We start from the raw sequence: 14,660 nt of genomic DNA on the forward strand, positions 1-14,660 counted from the left end.
AATGTTTAGCTACTTTTTTTGCATTTTCTTACTAACTTTTACATATTATTTTAGAAGAGAGAAAAAATTATTTTTACCTTTACATTTTTTATTAGCTTTAATTATTAACTAAAAGATTCAAACTTTAATAAGAAAAAACATGTGGTTGGTAATGAGTTTCTGAAGTTTTCACAACTCAAGTGAGTTTTTATTTTAACCCGTATTAAACTTATGTTGTGAGAGTAGAAATGGAAACTCAAGATTTTATAACATTAAAACTAAAGTAGTATTACAAGATGAAATCTTGTCTATTTTTAAGCACTAGAAGGCATTTTTGATAGATGCATTTGGTTTAGTGTATATCCCTTATTAGTGGATATCCCTTAACCGGGAAGAAAAAAAAAGACCCATAGTTGAGGTTAGAGGTCTCTAACATGAAGTTTTCGTAATATTAGATCAATTCTAAAAACTTACGCTGTGTTTCTGAGTTTAATTTAATGAGAGAAGAGAAAAGATTTGAAGAGAAATAAACAAAATTGACAAAATTAGTTCGTTTAAAGTGTTGTTTTAATACCAACTTTTAACACCATCAGTTTCATTCAGATTTTTTGGATTTAGAAGTATTCTTCTGATGGCAAAATGTCAATTTGTATACTCATATAATATAAAAACAGTTTGAATAAGTCACAATTTGGGTGTTATGTGTCATTCACTGCAACATGATTATCCTCCACTTTTTTTTATATATATATATATATATATATATATATATATATATATATATATATATATATATATATATGGGTGGGATTAAGAGAAAACTCATTTTAAAAAGAGAACTAAAAAACTCCTCTTAACACCATTGGTTTTAATAGATGAAAGACAAAAAAGACTATAGGGAAAAATGAAATAAGTGTTGGGGTTTTCAATGAGGCAGGGTAAAATTGGAATTAACCAAAATTCTAAATAATCGTTCTCTCTTCCATTATACATAATCCAGATCTTCATCCTTGCTTCAGTGCTAAAAACTAGGGTTTCTTCATATCATCAAATTCGTCTAAATTTGCTTCAAAATCAAGCACAAATTAGAAGAATAATAACAGGTAAACAATTTTAATATTCAATTCATACATTATCTCATCAATTAGCATATTATACACACGATTGAGAAAAACAGAGGCTATCATGTTTGATAGGATCTGTTTTTGTTTTTTTTTCTTTAATCATATAACAATATAGCGTCTCTGAACGTTAATTTGTGCACCAATTTCGCATAAAAGCTATGAATGATGCATAAATTTTCATGATTTTCCAAGTATTGCATATATGTATGAAGTGCTATGCATTATATATATGTAGTGCTAATGTAATACATATACGCAGTGATGTTGTAATACATGTATATGCATTACATATATGTAATACTGAATAATTTTTAGTTATATTGCATATATGTAGTGTTAAATGCATTAATATTAATGTAACTGTACACGTTTAGTAAACTTTAGTTATAATGCATGTTTGTAAATGCACTCGTTTTAGTTATATCGCATACTTATTGTTCAATTTTGGTGATTTAATGATCAATATAGGCTTTATTTATCATTCGATTTGGTATGCCCTCCAACTGTTTGATGAAATGCCTAAGGAATTCGTTTTTGCAATTACTCGCATGATCGATTATTAATGCAGAATTCTTGTTTAAGACTTTAAGCCTACTTATTCTTTATGGTAAAACACGTTGAATAAATCTTACTATTGTTATGGTTGTACATTCTAGTCGTTGATACTATAATTATAACCTGTTGTCGTGTTAATTTTCTTTATGACTGTTACATTTATATTTTTCTAAATATTTGTATATTGTTTTATGTTGTGACATGCACATATGATATAGACATGGAAACAAAAGGGCTATAAATAAGCAAAAGTAAAACAGGGGAAGTTATTGGACAATGAAGATGATATTTATACGGAAAACAATAGTGAAAGTAACATTTTTGATGCTACAGTTTAGATATTTCATTACATTTAATGCATATAGTTTTGTGATTACATATGTTTGTATCAATGACCTTACATGTATTTCACATACATTGAAGACCACGTGGTCAAAAAGGTCGTGAAAAATAAATTAAATGACACTGGTGGTTGATAAATACAAGCTTGAAGAGTCTGGGATGAAAATGAGGACGAAGAGGACGCCACATTAGAATATACGGTGTATATAAGTTGTCCAGTGTTGTATTACATATATGCAGCATTGATACATTACATACATATACTGCTTATGTATTATATATGCGCTGCACATTTATGCACTGCTAATGTATTACATTTATGTAGTACATGAATGGCACATTTTAATTCATATTTTAGTTATATTTCATTATGTAGTGCTGAAGTAGTAGTATTAACATATATGCATTACATTTGTTTGAATAGATAAATGAAAACTTCACGGATTACAGCGTATTTGAGGCATATGGAATGTTTCAAGGTATAGTACTACATATATGCAGTTATCAAGTACTAAATGCAAATAGACTATGCTGTATTACATATATGTAATAGTATTGTCTGACATAGTACATGTATGTATTACTTTTGTTTTAATAGGCAAATGACATCTTCATGGAATGATGTGTGTTTTCTATGAGACACATGAAATGTTTAAAGGGTAATAATGTAGTTTTTGTTTTTGGTTTCATTGATGATATAAGAAAAATTAAAAAGTTAAAGCTTCCTAGAACATTATATGATGCAAGTATTTTGCTTTCAGATGCCAACATATGCAAGTAAGAGGTGATAGAAGATGCAAAAAAAACATAAATCGAAGATCCAATAGTGGGACTAGCTCAAAGGGTGCCTTTTTAGTAATTTTATATTGTTATTGTGTATATGTAATTTGTGTATCATTTGTTAGAAGATGTAATTAGATTTGAGTATGAATGTTATGGTACATTTGTGTGGCGATTAATGTATGAAATTTGAAGCCAATTGTTACGGTTAAAACTCGTAGTGCATAAATGCATTTAATACATATAACAAATATAAACATGCATAACATATATGTAATATATACATATAATGTTGAACGAATCTTGTATATTATGAAGTGCACGTATACAGTGTTTAAAATACAAGTAAAACAACCAATACACGTATGTAGCTCAAATTTAGAATACATATATGCAATACCAACATAATGACCAAAGCATTCACAACCCAATGAACACTTCTTGTACAAATACTTTAAAAAAATAGTAGTTCTCGTCGACAAATCAACCACGTCTATTTATCACTGAATTCATCAGGTTAATATGCTTTTTTCAACACCTGATTTCTGTGTACATTTGTTTAGGAAGGAATTATCCTCCATTTTGTATCTCCAAATCTTCCCTTATGCTTAGGTTTTCCTTTTTCACAAACTTTAGGAGTACCAATGCATGAGCGACATCTATGTCTACAGTTTATATGTTCTGAAAATGTCTGCAATCCAATAAATTTGTAGCAGCCAAACAAATTTGTAGTAGCGCAACTCAGTACATGATTCAACCTACCACTTTAAGCCATAAATTTAAAAAGTAAACACAACATAAAGAGTGGAAACAAACCATAAGAGTGGTAGGGTAACCAATGAAAAATCACATTTCAATGTAATATATGGTAACCAATAGACGATCACATCTTATCTATACTAACAAAGAACAAATCATTGCTAAAATGTTACCATGATGTCTGTGGAGGGGGAGCAAAATCCTGGAAAAGGAGGGCAATTTATTGTTAACCCTAGGCCTAGGTCTGCAACATGGCTAAAATAAAACATAAGTTTACAAGGCAAGGTGGAGCATTATCACAGCCTAAATGAAAACAATCTCAAGAGTTGGCATCATAATAGTTGTACAAACAACCAAGGTATGGATAGTGAAATTGCAAAATTCTAATAATACCCTTGTTTGCTAACAATTTGTAGTTGCCACTTAAACCTTACCAGATTACTTTTCTAGTTTCACCATTTTAAACAAACTCAAAACTAATATGTTGACATGTAAAAGTCAAACCAAGAATGCATAATCTGATAAGCTCATGTGCTGAAACCGAAACAGGTCATCGAATGGAATATTCGAAGATGCCCCTCGTTTCGTGAATAATAAAGAGAATATACGCAAACTGATGTAATGTTAACAAACTAATTTCAAACTAGCAGAATTATAGACGGCAAACTAACAGAAAACTAATTCCAAACTTACATACAACATCCAACAAAAGAATAAAAAAACTTTATAAGAGTTGTAATTAAAAAAAAGGGAAAAAAAGAGTCCTTAAGATAACTACTTTTAATGTATCAACATAAGACAAATGCAACTGTAGAGCTCAGGTCGGCATCATAGCTAGAAAGCGGTGCTATCAACACATAAAAGATACATACATCTAAAAGTTGGGATTATTCTAAACACTTTTTGTATATTTCATAATAAGAAATAATAATAGTAATACATACATGCAATACATGGTATTACACAGTATTGCACGTATGCAATACTCAATACTCGGTATTGAACATATTCAATACCAGGTATTACACATATAAAGCAATGTAGATACTGTGTATCATGGTATTTCTTTTATTATTACACATAAGTAATGTTGTTAGTATTACACATATGCAATACTGTTAGTATAACATATATGTAGTACTCTGTATTACACATACGTAATATTGTTAGTATTACACATATGCAATACTGTTAGTATTACATATATGTAGTACTATGTATTACATATTATTACCCATTTGTAATACCCATATATCTTCTAATAATGTATTGACTCATGACTAATCAATTAAACCATCATATCAACACATGAAGCATACAAATTGTGGTTTTTCTTGAGCAATAGCCGTTTTGACCTAAAATACCTGATTCTGGCCAATTTTGACCTAGAATCGCCTAATTCTAGTTGTTTTTTTACCTAGAATCCCCAAATTCTGGAATTACAGAGTCATTATTGATTGTAGAATGTGCATATAGAGCAATATATAATTTGGTTAAAAGAAAAATAAAGAAAATCAGTAAAAATACACATGATTAAGGAAGATAAAAGTTTGAATTCAAAAATACCTTCAGATGTCATGTTCAATGGTTGAAATCAGATAAGATTAACGACTTTATATGCATACAACACACAAGCAGAAGATCGATATTCAATATATTTGAGGAATTAGGGTTCTTAATCATCAAGTTGTAACGATTAACGATCTGTAGGTGGAACGATTAACAATCTGTAGGTGTTTGGGGTCTGTTGCATAGAGGAAGGTCGCGTAGGGGAATGTCGTACACGGGAAGCCAGCGTGTCTGTGAAGATGTATTTGGGGTACTTTTACAAAAATAACCCTCTACTTAAGAGTTCTCTAGTTCCCTCCCTAATATAGAGTTTTCTCTTGATCCTTCCCCTATATATATATATATATTTCAAGTGGCCGTTGTGAGCCATAATCATTGTTCATTCAATTTCTTAGGTTAGGCGTAAGTACATTGTGCTTTCTTTTACTTTATCAACTCTTTAAAAGTTTTCCATTCTAGATTGTATAGGTTGTCTCTACCCTTAACTTCGATCAGGGTATTCCATCATTATAAGGGCTCTCCTTTAAACACATGTGATGTATACTGAATTCTTTCTTCCTTGGTACACTTACTTATAATCACAATAAATTCCATCTCTTCTAGCCATCGTTGAGTAACTATTGCGCCCTTATCTTCGTAAAATTCCTTTGGTTTGTAGATTTGGAAGTCTTTGAAACTACATCCCTTGCTTATCTTTATCTTCTTTACTTTGTTTAGTTCATTGTCGGTTGTTAATTATCATATCCATCTTCTTTTTTTTCCTTTTATTCCTTCTTTGAATAATCTGATACATTTTGACTTGATTTTGGTTGTTTAGTTGACTTTGTAGTACTCTTTGAATTTGTAGAATTAGCTTGTATCATTTTAATTAATGGAGTAACTACTTCCTTAATCATATCACGGATTTCGCTCACAATTTCAGCAGTTTTTGCTGGTTCGATGTGTTGACTCTTTTCTCCAGACATACTACAATAAAGTAAATACACATTTTTAAAACAAATAACATACATTGTCTTTATTTATAGTACATCAACAAGACGCAAACACAACAAAATCTAACGACAATTTTTCCTAATCCATGCTCCATTTCTTGACAAGATTTTTCATCCTGTCACACTTCTTAATAATCTTCTTCCATGTCCGCTTCTTCTTGAGCTTTTCCTGTCTAAGCTGATCCATGACCGTGTTCGGTGGTTTTGGGTACCCGACCGGTGCTGAAGCAGATGGGAAAAGGTATTCGATTTCTCATGGATAGAGTTGGGGATTGGCTACATAGGCTTGCATCTCCTCATTTGGGATATTATTTGTGTAAAATTCTTCTATGAGCCTGCCTCTTCCAAAATTTCATTGTTGTTCTGAAATTGTTGGTATATGACCAACATACGGTGGTATGTGAGGGTATTCATTCTCGTCCTCATCTTTATTTTCCTCTTCTGGCTCGGATGGATCTCTAGTAGGCATTCAAAATGTTATCTTTTCATAAGGCATGATAACCCTCATTTTGGGTCTTCGACTTGGTCCTGCTATTGGTTGCAGAGCTTGGTAATTTGATGGCGGTGATCCAAAGTGCCACTTGCTCTGGTCTGAATGGCAATTCATCCAACTAGATGAATCTGAACTTGGTTCATGTTTAAACTTGCTTTGCACTTTTATCTCTTAAGAGGGTTGATACGCAAGGTTTTCAGATGGGTAATATGTGGTATATTTTCAGATGTATCGTTGGATATTTCTATTGCCATTTCCATATCTGATAGCTTGGATTTAGGTGTAGGGTTTGATCATCTCGCTACTCGACGTTTGTGCCCAAAGTAGTTTGTATAAGACATATGCACATATTTACTTATGGATAGGAAGACTACCAATCTTTGCTTATCCCTACTATTAGTCAAGTGCTTAAAGCCTAGGAGTGTGACCAGTAGTTGGTACCTGTTTTGCAAATATATTAGAGTTGCGAGCTTATTTTAGTGAAAAACTTTTAGATAAAATATTAATTACATTGAAAACTTACTCGGGAACTAAATACCCGAGTTTTCGGTTTACAATTGTTGTTTCAAAATATTAAAAGGATTTTTAATTATCAAAACCGATCCATATTTGTAGCGCAAGCATCTAACTCCATGATAACTTTTAACCTTTGTTGTGGCTACTGCACTTAGTTACCTGCAATGGGTGGGGGGGGGGTACGCCAGTGATATGCTGATGAAAGGTTGACTGACTCAAAGATTTTATAACAGTCGTTAAATACAAAAATAGTTTTCTGTTACAAACTCAGCGGGAACACAATTCAAAGGTTCCCCGAGTCTAGTAACCCGTTGGAGAACTGATCATGACAGACTTAATAGCATGCCTGCTTAGTCAAATATATTTGGACCCAGACACATGTGTAATCGGTCTAAGTTGTTTTTGTTTTCTATTTTGTATTGTAATGTTTTAGAGATTATGTAATCTCATGCAATGTTTAATTGACTCTTTATGACAAACAACATGTCTATCATATTGAGTAAATATATGTCTGTTTGTAAAGATTTAAAGTATTCACCTATGATTGTCTGCTGGATGTGCCATTTGAAAACCTTTCTTTTTTGTGTGATGTTAACCTGTTATAAAATGAGTTTGTATAAATACCTAGATTGTGTTTCTTGATCCAGCCGCAGACCATACTGGATTGGTTTTATTGTTTCAAACCTCGTTTATAAAGACTTGTTCGGTTTATAGGTTCAAAACTTAATTTTGAATAAAATATTATACTTAATGTAACGTACCGTATCATGATGACGGTCCATATCATCATGTTTGACCCGTCAATTGAAATTTGTTTAAGACAGACCGTATAACTATTAGAGGTCTGTATGTGTGTGACTGGTCGTCTTAAGTTGTATTCTGATTCGTAATAAAGTTTGAGATGAGACAGACCGTATAATGATTAGACGGCTCGTCTAATCTCATTGTTTGGCCCGTGAAGGGTGAAAATCATTTTAACAGTTTCTTGTGATTTGTTTAACCATTGTATGATCTTGTACAAGTATGAAAACATGTATACTATATCTGAATATCTTTTTGATAGATGTTTGATCGATTAAAGCTCGGATACTTGTTTAAACTGAACATAGTTTTGTATATGGTTAAGTATGTGTATTGGGTGAATTGTTCTGAGGAAGCCTCACTTCAATGTTACACATGACGGATATAGAATTTCTAATGTTAATAATACGATCATATAGGTCAAAAAATATCACCTTAAGACAACTAAGTATATGTTCATGAATATCCACAAAATTGAAGTGGTGAAAATATTTTTTTTCTCATATCTAGCATTTATGTTATTATCTTTCTATAAGGGTGTTCAGTATTTGAATCAGACTCGAAAAACTTGAAATTGGACTTGACTCGCATTCGGTTTTCAATCATTCGAATTTGATTTAGGGACAGAACTTCGAGTTGTGACTTTGAATGTTTATTTGTTATTTTTGTTATTAAAAACTGATATTTGTAGTGATTTTGAAATTTAAATTAGAAAATATTTTTTTTAGTTGAATTCAAATCGAATCAAATTTTGAATTGGATAGTTTGAATTCGAGCCCGATCGAATTTGTAAAATTTATTTTAAAATTTGAATAATTTGAGTAGTTCTTGATAAAAATAAAATAATGGTAAAATGGTGTGTAAAGATTAGTGTTGTGGCTGGCGGTTCCTCACCACCGGCTCACGGCGTTGTATTGTATAAAAAGAAAGAAAGAAAGAAACAAAGCCATTGGAAAATTAATAATCAATTCCGTTTTCTCTTCTTCATCTTCATCTTCATCTTCATCTTCATCTTCATCTTCATCTTCATTTTCATTTTCATTCTCTCTCTCCTCCGAAACATTTCAGAGATTCAGATCTGATCGCCGAGAATAATAATAATGGCGGGTGTGTCACCTCTTGCCAAATACAAACTGGTGTTCCTGGGGGATCAATCAGTCGGCAAAACCAGCATCATCACCAGATTCATGTACGACAAATTCGATACCACCTATCAGGTCTCTGTTTTTCTTATTTTTTTAGATCCTTTCGTAATTCTATGCGATTGAAGCCAGATGATCGGATCGATGTTAGAACAATAAAATAACGTCGGTCGTTGTTGTATAGGTGGTGCCATTTTGGATCACAACTTATTAGAATATACTGATAACAATACTAACTGATTCGGTGTTTAAAACAAACTTATTCAAATTGCCCACATTCATTTAGCACAGAATTATATTATATTCAATGATTCAATAACTGCATACTGAAGAAGCAGTCTAAAGTCACCTCTCCAGTGTTTCTTTAGATTTGTGATGAAAGCCAATGCTTGATCTATTGCATACATCTAATATGCAAGAAAAATGAAGGTTTCACACCGTACATTAGTTAACTTCTGATTCATATTGATTTTGGATCTTGACTGCAGGCTACTATCGGCATTGATTTCTTGTCAAAAACAATGTACCTGGAAGATAGAACGGTTCGATTACAGCTTTGGTAGGTTTTCATGTTTGGTACTTGTTGCTTCTTTTTCCAATTTCCAAGTAGAATTTCTTGTTTACACATTGCTCATATCAAGAAGTACATGGTGTATCCTGCAAACTAAAAAAAAATCTTAGTGTTTTTTTAAAGATAATTTACTTCATGTGTTGTTAAGAGTACATTTTTATAGCATTTTGTCTGGTAACGTTTCAGGGATACTGCTGGACAGGAAAGATTTAGGAGTCTCATTCCAAGCTATATAAGAGATTCATCAGTTGCAGTCATTGTCTATGACGTCGCTAGTGAGTAGAATCAAACACGTGCTACTTTTTATTATTTGAGATTAGGGGTGTAAACGAGCCAACTAATGCACGAGATCGGCTCATTTCGAACTCCATTTCTAAAGCTTGACCGTGGCTCGTGAGCATTGAGCAGTTATTTAAGCTTGAGCTCATGTTATATTAATTAATTAATTAATTAATTAATTTATATACATTTATAATTAATTTTTTATATAATTTAATTATAATTTTTATATAAATTTTATAGTATATATTATCAATATGTTTATCATGGTTTTATATTTAGTACTAATTATTAGAAAAATATAAAAGTATACTGCTTATTCTATTAAATAAAACTTCTTGGGCTCGCTCTTGTTTATTAAACACACTTATTTTATAGGTTCGGACTCATTTAAAATCGGCTTGAATCGGCTGGACATTTTCTATTGATCAATCTGAACAGGGTCTAGTAGAAGTTGCATTTTTAACCCATTTGTTTTAAGGAGCTTAATTCGGATTGCAATTTATTTGATAACTGGTCAAATGTAGAAAATTGGTTACAGTTGAAATGGGTTAAATGGTCCCAAAGTTGCCTACTTGTTATGGCAGGTTTTCAACTTCTTGTATTATATTATGAAAAGTTTATCCTATTTCTTGATATATAGTTGTAGGTTTTACTTATCACATTAATTGTTTACGTAATACAAGAAAAGGGACAAAAAAGTGTTGGCTCCTGACTTTATTCATTTTGATCACATTAAGGTCAATCCTTTTGACCTGAACCCAGTTTGACCTGTTACCCAACCCGCGCATTCAAATGCATTATAAATTTTGTTAGTAAACAAACTCACACCCTTGGCCCTTTGCTTGAAATAAGAGTTCATAATAATGTAGCAGACACTTATTTCTTCTATTCTAACCGCCCCCCTATATGTGATTTGTTATTTTGCAGATCGACAGTCATTCTTGAACACTGCAAAGTGGATAGAAGAAGTGCGTACTGAACGTGGCACCGATGTCATCATAGTTCTTGTTGGAAACAAAACTGATCTTGTTGATAAAAGGTTTGAGATTAACAGTTTGAACGTCTCTGATTCTGATAAGTCAATAACTTTATTTGCAGATCTTGTTTGGTAGAGGTGACAGGATGGGCGGGTGGGTAAAACCTGTTCGGGTCAATACAGTTTATTTTTTTGCTACTGGTCAATACAGTTGGAATGCACTGTCATCACTCTTTTTTGTATTTTAACAAGCAGTTGATGCATTAAACAACATTTTTATAACAATAATTAAAATCATTAAATAAATTCCATGTATTAAAAAATACACTTTGGCTGATTTTCAACATATCTGACCTGTCGATTTATAAATTCGTTTCATTTACCAGTTTAACCTGTTTGAGATAATAATAACCCATAATTGTGCTTTTCTTGACATTAGAACCATATGTTGGGTTGAGGTATGTTTTAGCTTCTATTCATTTTGGTTATTTAGCATTTTAATTTGGGGTCTTTATATATGATAATGTGACTATGTGAGAAGCAAGCAAGATGTAATTTTGATTTGCGTTGAATTTCGATGATTAATCAGGCAAGTTTCAATTGAAGAAGGAGATGGCAAAGCTCGGGAATTTGGAGTCATGTTTATAGAAACCAGTGCAAAAGCTGGATTCAACATCAAGGTTTAAACTTTTACCTTTTATATAACATTTATCTAACTGATATGCTTTATATACTACCCTTTCTTTATATACCAAAAAAATTTGTTTAGTAAATTTTCTGTCCTTTAAAGTTTTACTCGTCAAGCGGTAAATCATGTGTAGGGGTGCTAAACAGTTTGTGTTTGCGGGCTGAACCTGAACACAACACTCATAAAGAACACAACCTGTTTTACCAACTTTTTTTATGATCTACCTTTTTGTGTATCAAATACTCATGTAAACGAGCCTAGTTTAAGTTCGTCTAAGCTTGAGTCCGGCTTGTTTTAGTTAAGAGCCTGAGCTCGGCTTGTTTCGAGCTTGGTTTGTGAATAGTTCAAACTCGAGCCCAGGCTTGGTTTGTTTCGAGCTCTAATTTTAAGTTTGAGCTCGGATCATGAATAGTTTTTCAAGCATGAGCCGGTTTGGCTCAGCTCAGGCTTGGCTTGTTCATTATTATTTTATTAATTGTTTATTTTTCTTATATATATTTGTGATGTAGCAAGTCAAAGGGGTAAGTTTGTAGTGCGGGCGAAATGGGATGGGCTGGCCCGGTCTACTAACACTTTTGAAAACATGCATGTTTGACCTATAACTGAAACAACCTCTTTATCACCTAAATTGCATTTCTCTTCTATAATACAGCCTTTGTTTCGGAGGATTGCGGCTGCATTACCAGGGATGGAGACTCTTTCTTCCACAAAACAAGAAGACATGGTTGATGTCAATTTGAAATCTTCGGGTAACGCGTCACAATCAGAACAACAAGGCGGAGGCTGCGCGTGCTAGAGATGCATTTTGTAATGGGTTTTGGTTGGTTGGTTAATTTGTTGATAATTTTGATTTGTAAGTGACATGGTGAAGAAAGTAAGAAGATATGATGTATCTTCAATATACATTTCTAGATATATCATAGAGCAAGACATTCATGATGATGGTGAAGGTGTTTTTTAGCTTGTTTTGTTTAATATACAAATAATGGGTTGTTTTAGTTTTGGTTGGATCATTTCCCTAACTCAAGCTACAAATCAAATAAATTGAAACAAAGAAAGTGCGTTACATTTGACTTTAATTTATTTGATTTTTAGATTTAACATCATGGTTTAAACTTAGATGAAACAAATGCATATCATGCCAACAAGACGCTAAAAGGTGAGAAATGAATTGACAATTATGAATAACTGGATCTAGACCCATACCTTCACATGCACTCATTTTTTTGTACTAAAATCCCAAATTAAAACATCACATGAGTGTTAGCAATATCATTTGAAATGCCATAGCTACCTTCGAAGCTTCATCTAGTCACCTGCAAGTTAGTGTAGAAAAAGTCAGATCAAAAGGGTATAAGTAAGAACAATCCATATTTATTTATAAGTTAACGTATTGTAAAACTACTCAAACTTATAATGAATTTAGCAAACATCTTTCGTTCAAACTCAAACACTATAATGGATATGAAGATTAACACCCCTCCCTCAAAATGAATTTCATCTTCGCTAATCCCCAACTTAAGTTCACCCTATGCTTCTCCTCTTTTCACACACGTGCTTGGACTAATGGACTCTAGAATCTAAATACCGTTAGCGAAAAAAACGAAACATGTACACAACTTTGAACATAAAGGACCATTTCTGTTATTTCTATAGTTTAATAACAAAACCTGAAATTTGCTATATACTCACACGAAAAGTGTAATTTACTTTAAAAATGATGGTTGTTTATTGCGAGTCGAGCTAACTCGACTGAATATTATCAACTTAATCAAACTTGCATTTGTTTTTCTAAATTATGTTTGTCTTGTATGCTTTTTTTTGATATTTTAAATAATAAGTTAATAACAATCTCAAAATATATAAGACCCAACCAATAAATCAACATACTTTCTCAAACCAAAATAATAAGAAGTTTTTAACTATGTTATAAAAATCCTATTGCTTTGTAATAATAATAATAATATAATTCCTCCTCTTCAAATCAAAGGTGCCCTAGTTCTAAAGAAGCTCCGAAACCTTGGTAATCGTCTGTGCTTCCACCGGTAACCATTTCTTCATTTCATCTCCTGATTTGAATTTTTGTTTGTTTGTTTGATTCAGGCTATGTATTTAGGTTTAGGGTTTTGCTTTAATCTGATATTATTTGTAGGGTTTGAAACATGGGGAGTAGATTGGGAAGAAGAGTGGTTAACTTTGCTAATATTCCTATTAAGCTTCTTATGCCCACCTCTTTCTCCAACATTACCGAAATCGCACTCAAAACCATTCCCTCCGCCTCAAAGGTTAGTTTCCACTTTTCCACCGCAATTGCTTCATGCTTATGCTTACATCCATTTGTGTTTCTAGATTGAAATCAAGAGAGTTTTGGAATCGCTATACGGGTTTCACGTGGACGAGGTTAGAACGCTTAACATGGACGGCAAGAAGAAGAAAAGAGGCGGCCTTTTGATTGCAAAACCTGATTACAAGAAAGCGTACGTTACTTTAAGGAGCCCGCTTTCAATATCACCGGATCTGTACCCGATTCGTGTGATTGAAGAGGAGCGCAAGAACATGACCAAACAGTCCAAGTCCGCCATTGTCGAAGGTGATGAAACCAAGAAGACTCATTGGCTTGATGGCAGCGGGGTCAAGAAGCAGACCGGCTATGGTGGCAGGGTTTGGCACAGGCCGCCGCCAGACCGCCAGAGAAGTGGTGTCGCTAGCAACGCCTCTGCAACAGCCAAGTTTCCTTGGACTAGTATGCGGTCATCAGGCAGGTAGAGCTTCATCATTAGGCAATGCTCTTTTTGTTTGGTATGCTTTCTTTTGTGGATTTTATATAAACCCGATCACTTGTTGTCATTTTAATAAGTTATAAGATGTTCTTCCCTTATTGTGGACGCTAAAGCTTTGTTGTTTTTGTGTAATCTCAACGATGCCTGATGGATCAACATGTTGAATTTAGCATTCTATAATCTTTTACTCAAATATATTCTGAGTTGTCTTTAAACCTCATAAAGGTTTATAAGATGCGATTAAGGGTGTGAATTATGACAGTGCATGATGCTAACACAGACTTCGCGCCTTGGGGTTTACCGGTTTAGTA

At 32.8% G+C, this 14,660-nt stretch overlaps 2 protein-coding genes across 2 annotated transcripts; both read left to right on the top strand.

The window, feature by feature from the left end:
* The first annotated feature begins 8,968 nt into the window (after positions 1-8,968).
* On the top strand, positions 8,969-12,571 carry LOC143579580 (ras-related protein RABH1e). Its single transcript, XM_077062840.1, has 6 exons — positions 8,969-9,127; positions 9,541-9,611; positions 9,810-9,898; positions 10,833-10,944; positions 11,471-11,561; positions 12,222-12,571. The coding sequence occupies exons 1-6, from the start codon at positions 9,011-9,013 to the stop codon at positions 12,363-12,365; spliced, it is 624 nt and encodes a 207-aa protein (XP_076918955.1). The 5' UTR covers positions 8,969-9,010; the 3' UTR covers positions 12,366-12,571.
* Positions 12,572-13,728: 1,157 nt separating this feature from the next.
* Positions 13,729-14,343, top strand: LOC143579591 (uncharacterized). The gene is made up of 2 exons (XM_077062851.1): positions 13,729-13,854; positions 13,919-14,343. Exons 1-2 carry the CDS (start codon positions 13,732-13,734, stop codon positions 14,333-14,335), a joined length of 540 nt encoding a protein of 179 aa, XP_076918966.1. The 5' UTR covers positions 13,729-13,731; the 3' UTR covers positions 14,336-14,343.
* The last annotated feature ends 317 nt before the right edge of the window (positions 14,344-14,660 follow it).

Source organism: Bidens hawaiensis, unplaced genomic scaffold (assembly GCF_021521415.1).
Source record: "Bidens hawaiensis isolate Kalapana, Puna unplaced genomic scaffold, B.hawaiensis_p1.1 tig00001463_1, whole genome shotgun sequence".
Lineage (NCBI taxonomy): Eukaryota > Viridiplantae > Streptophyta > Magnoliopsida > Asterales > Asteraceae > Bidens > Bidens hawaiensis.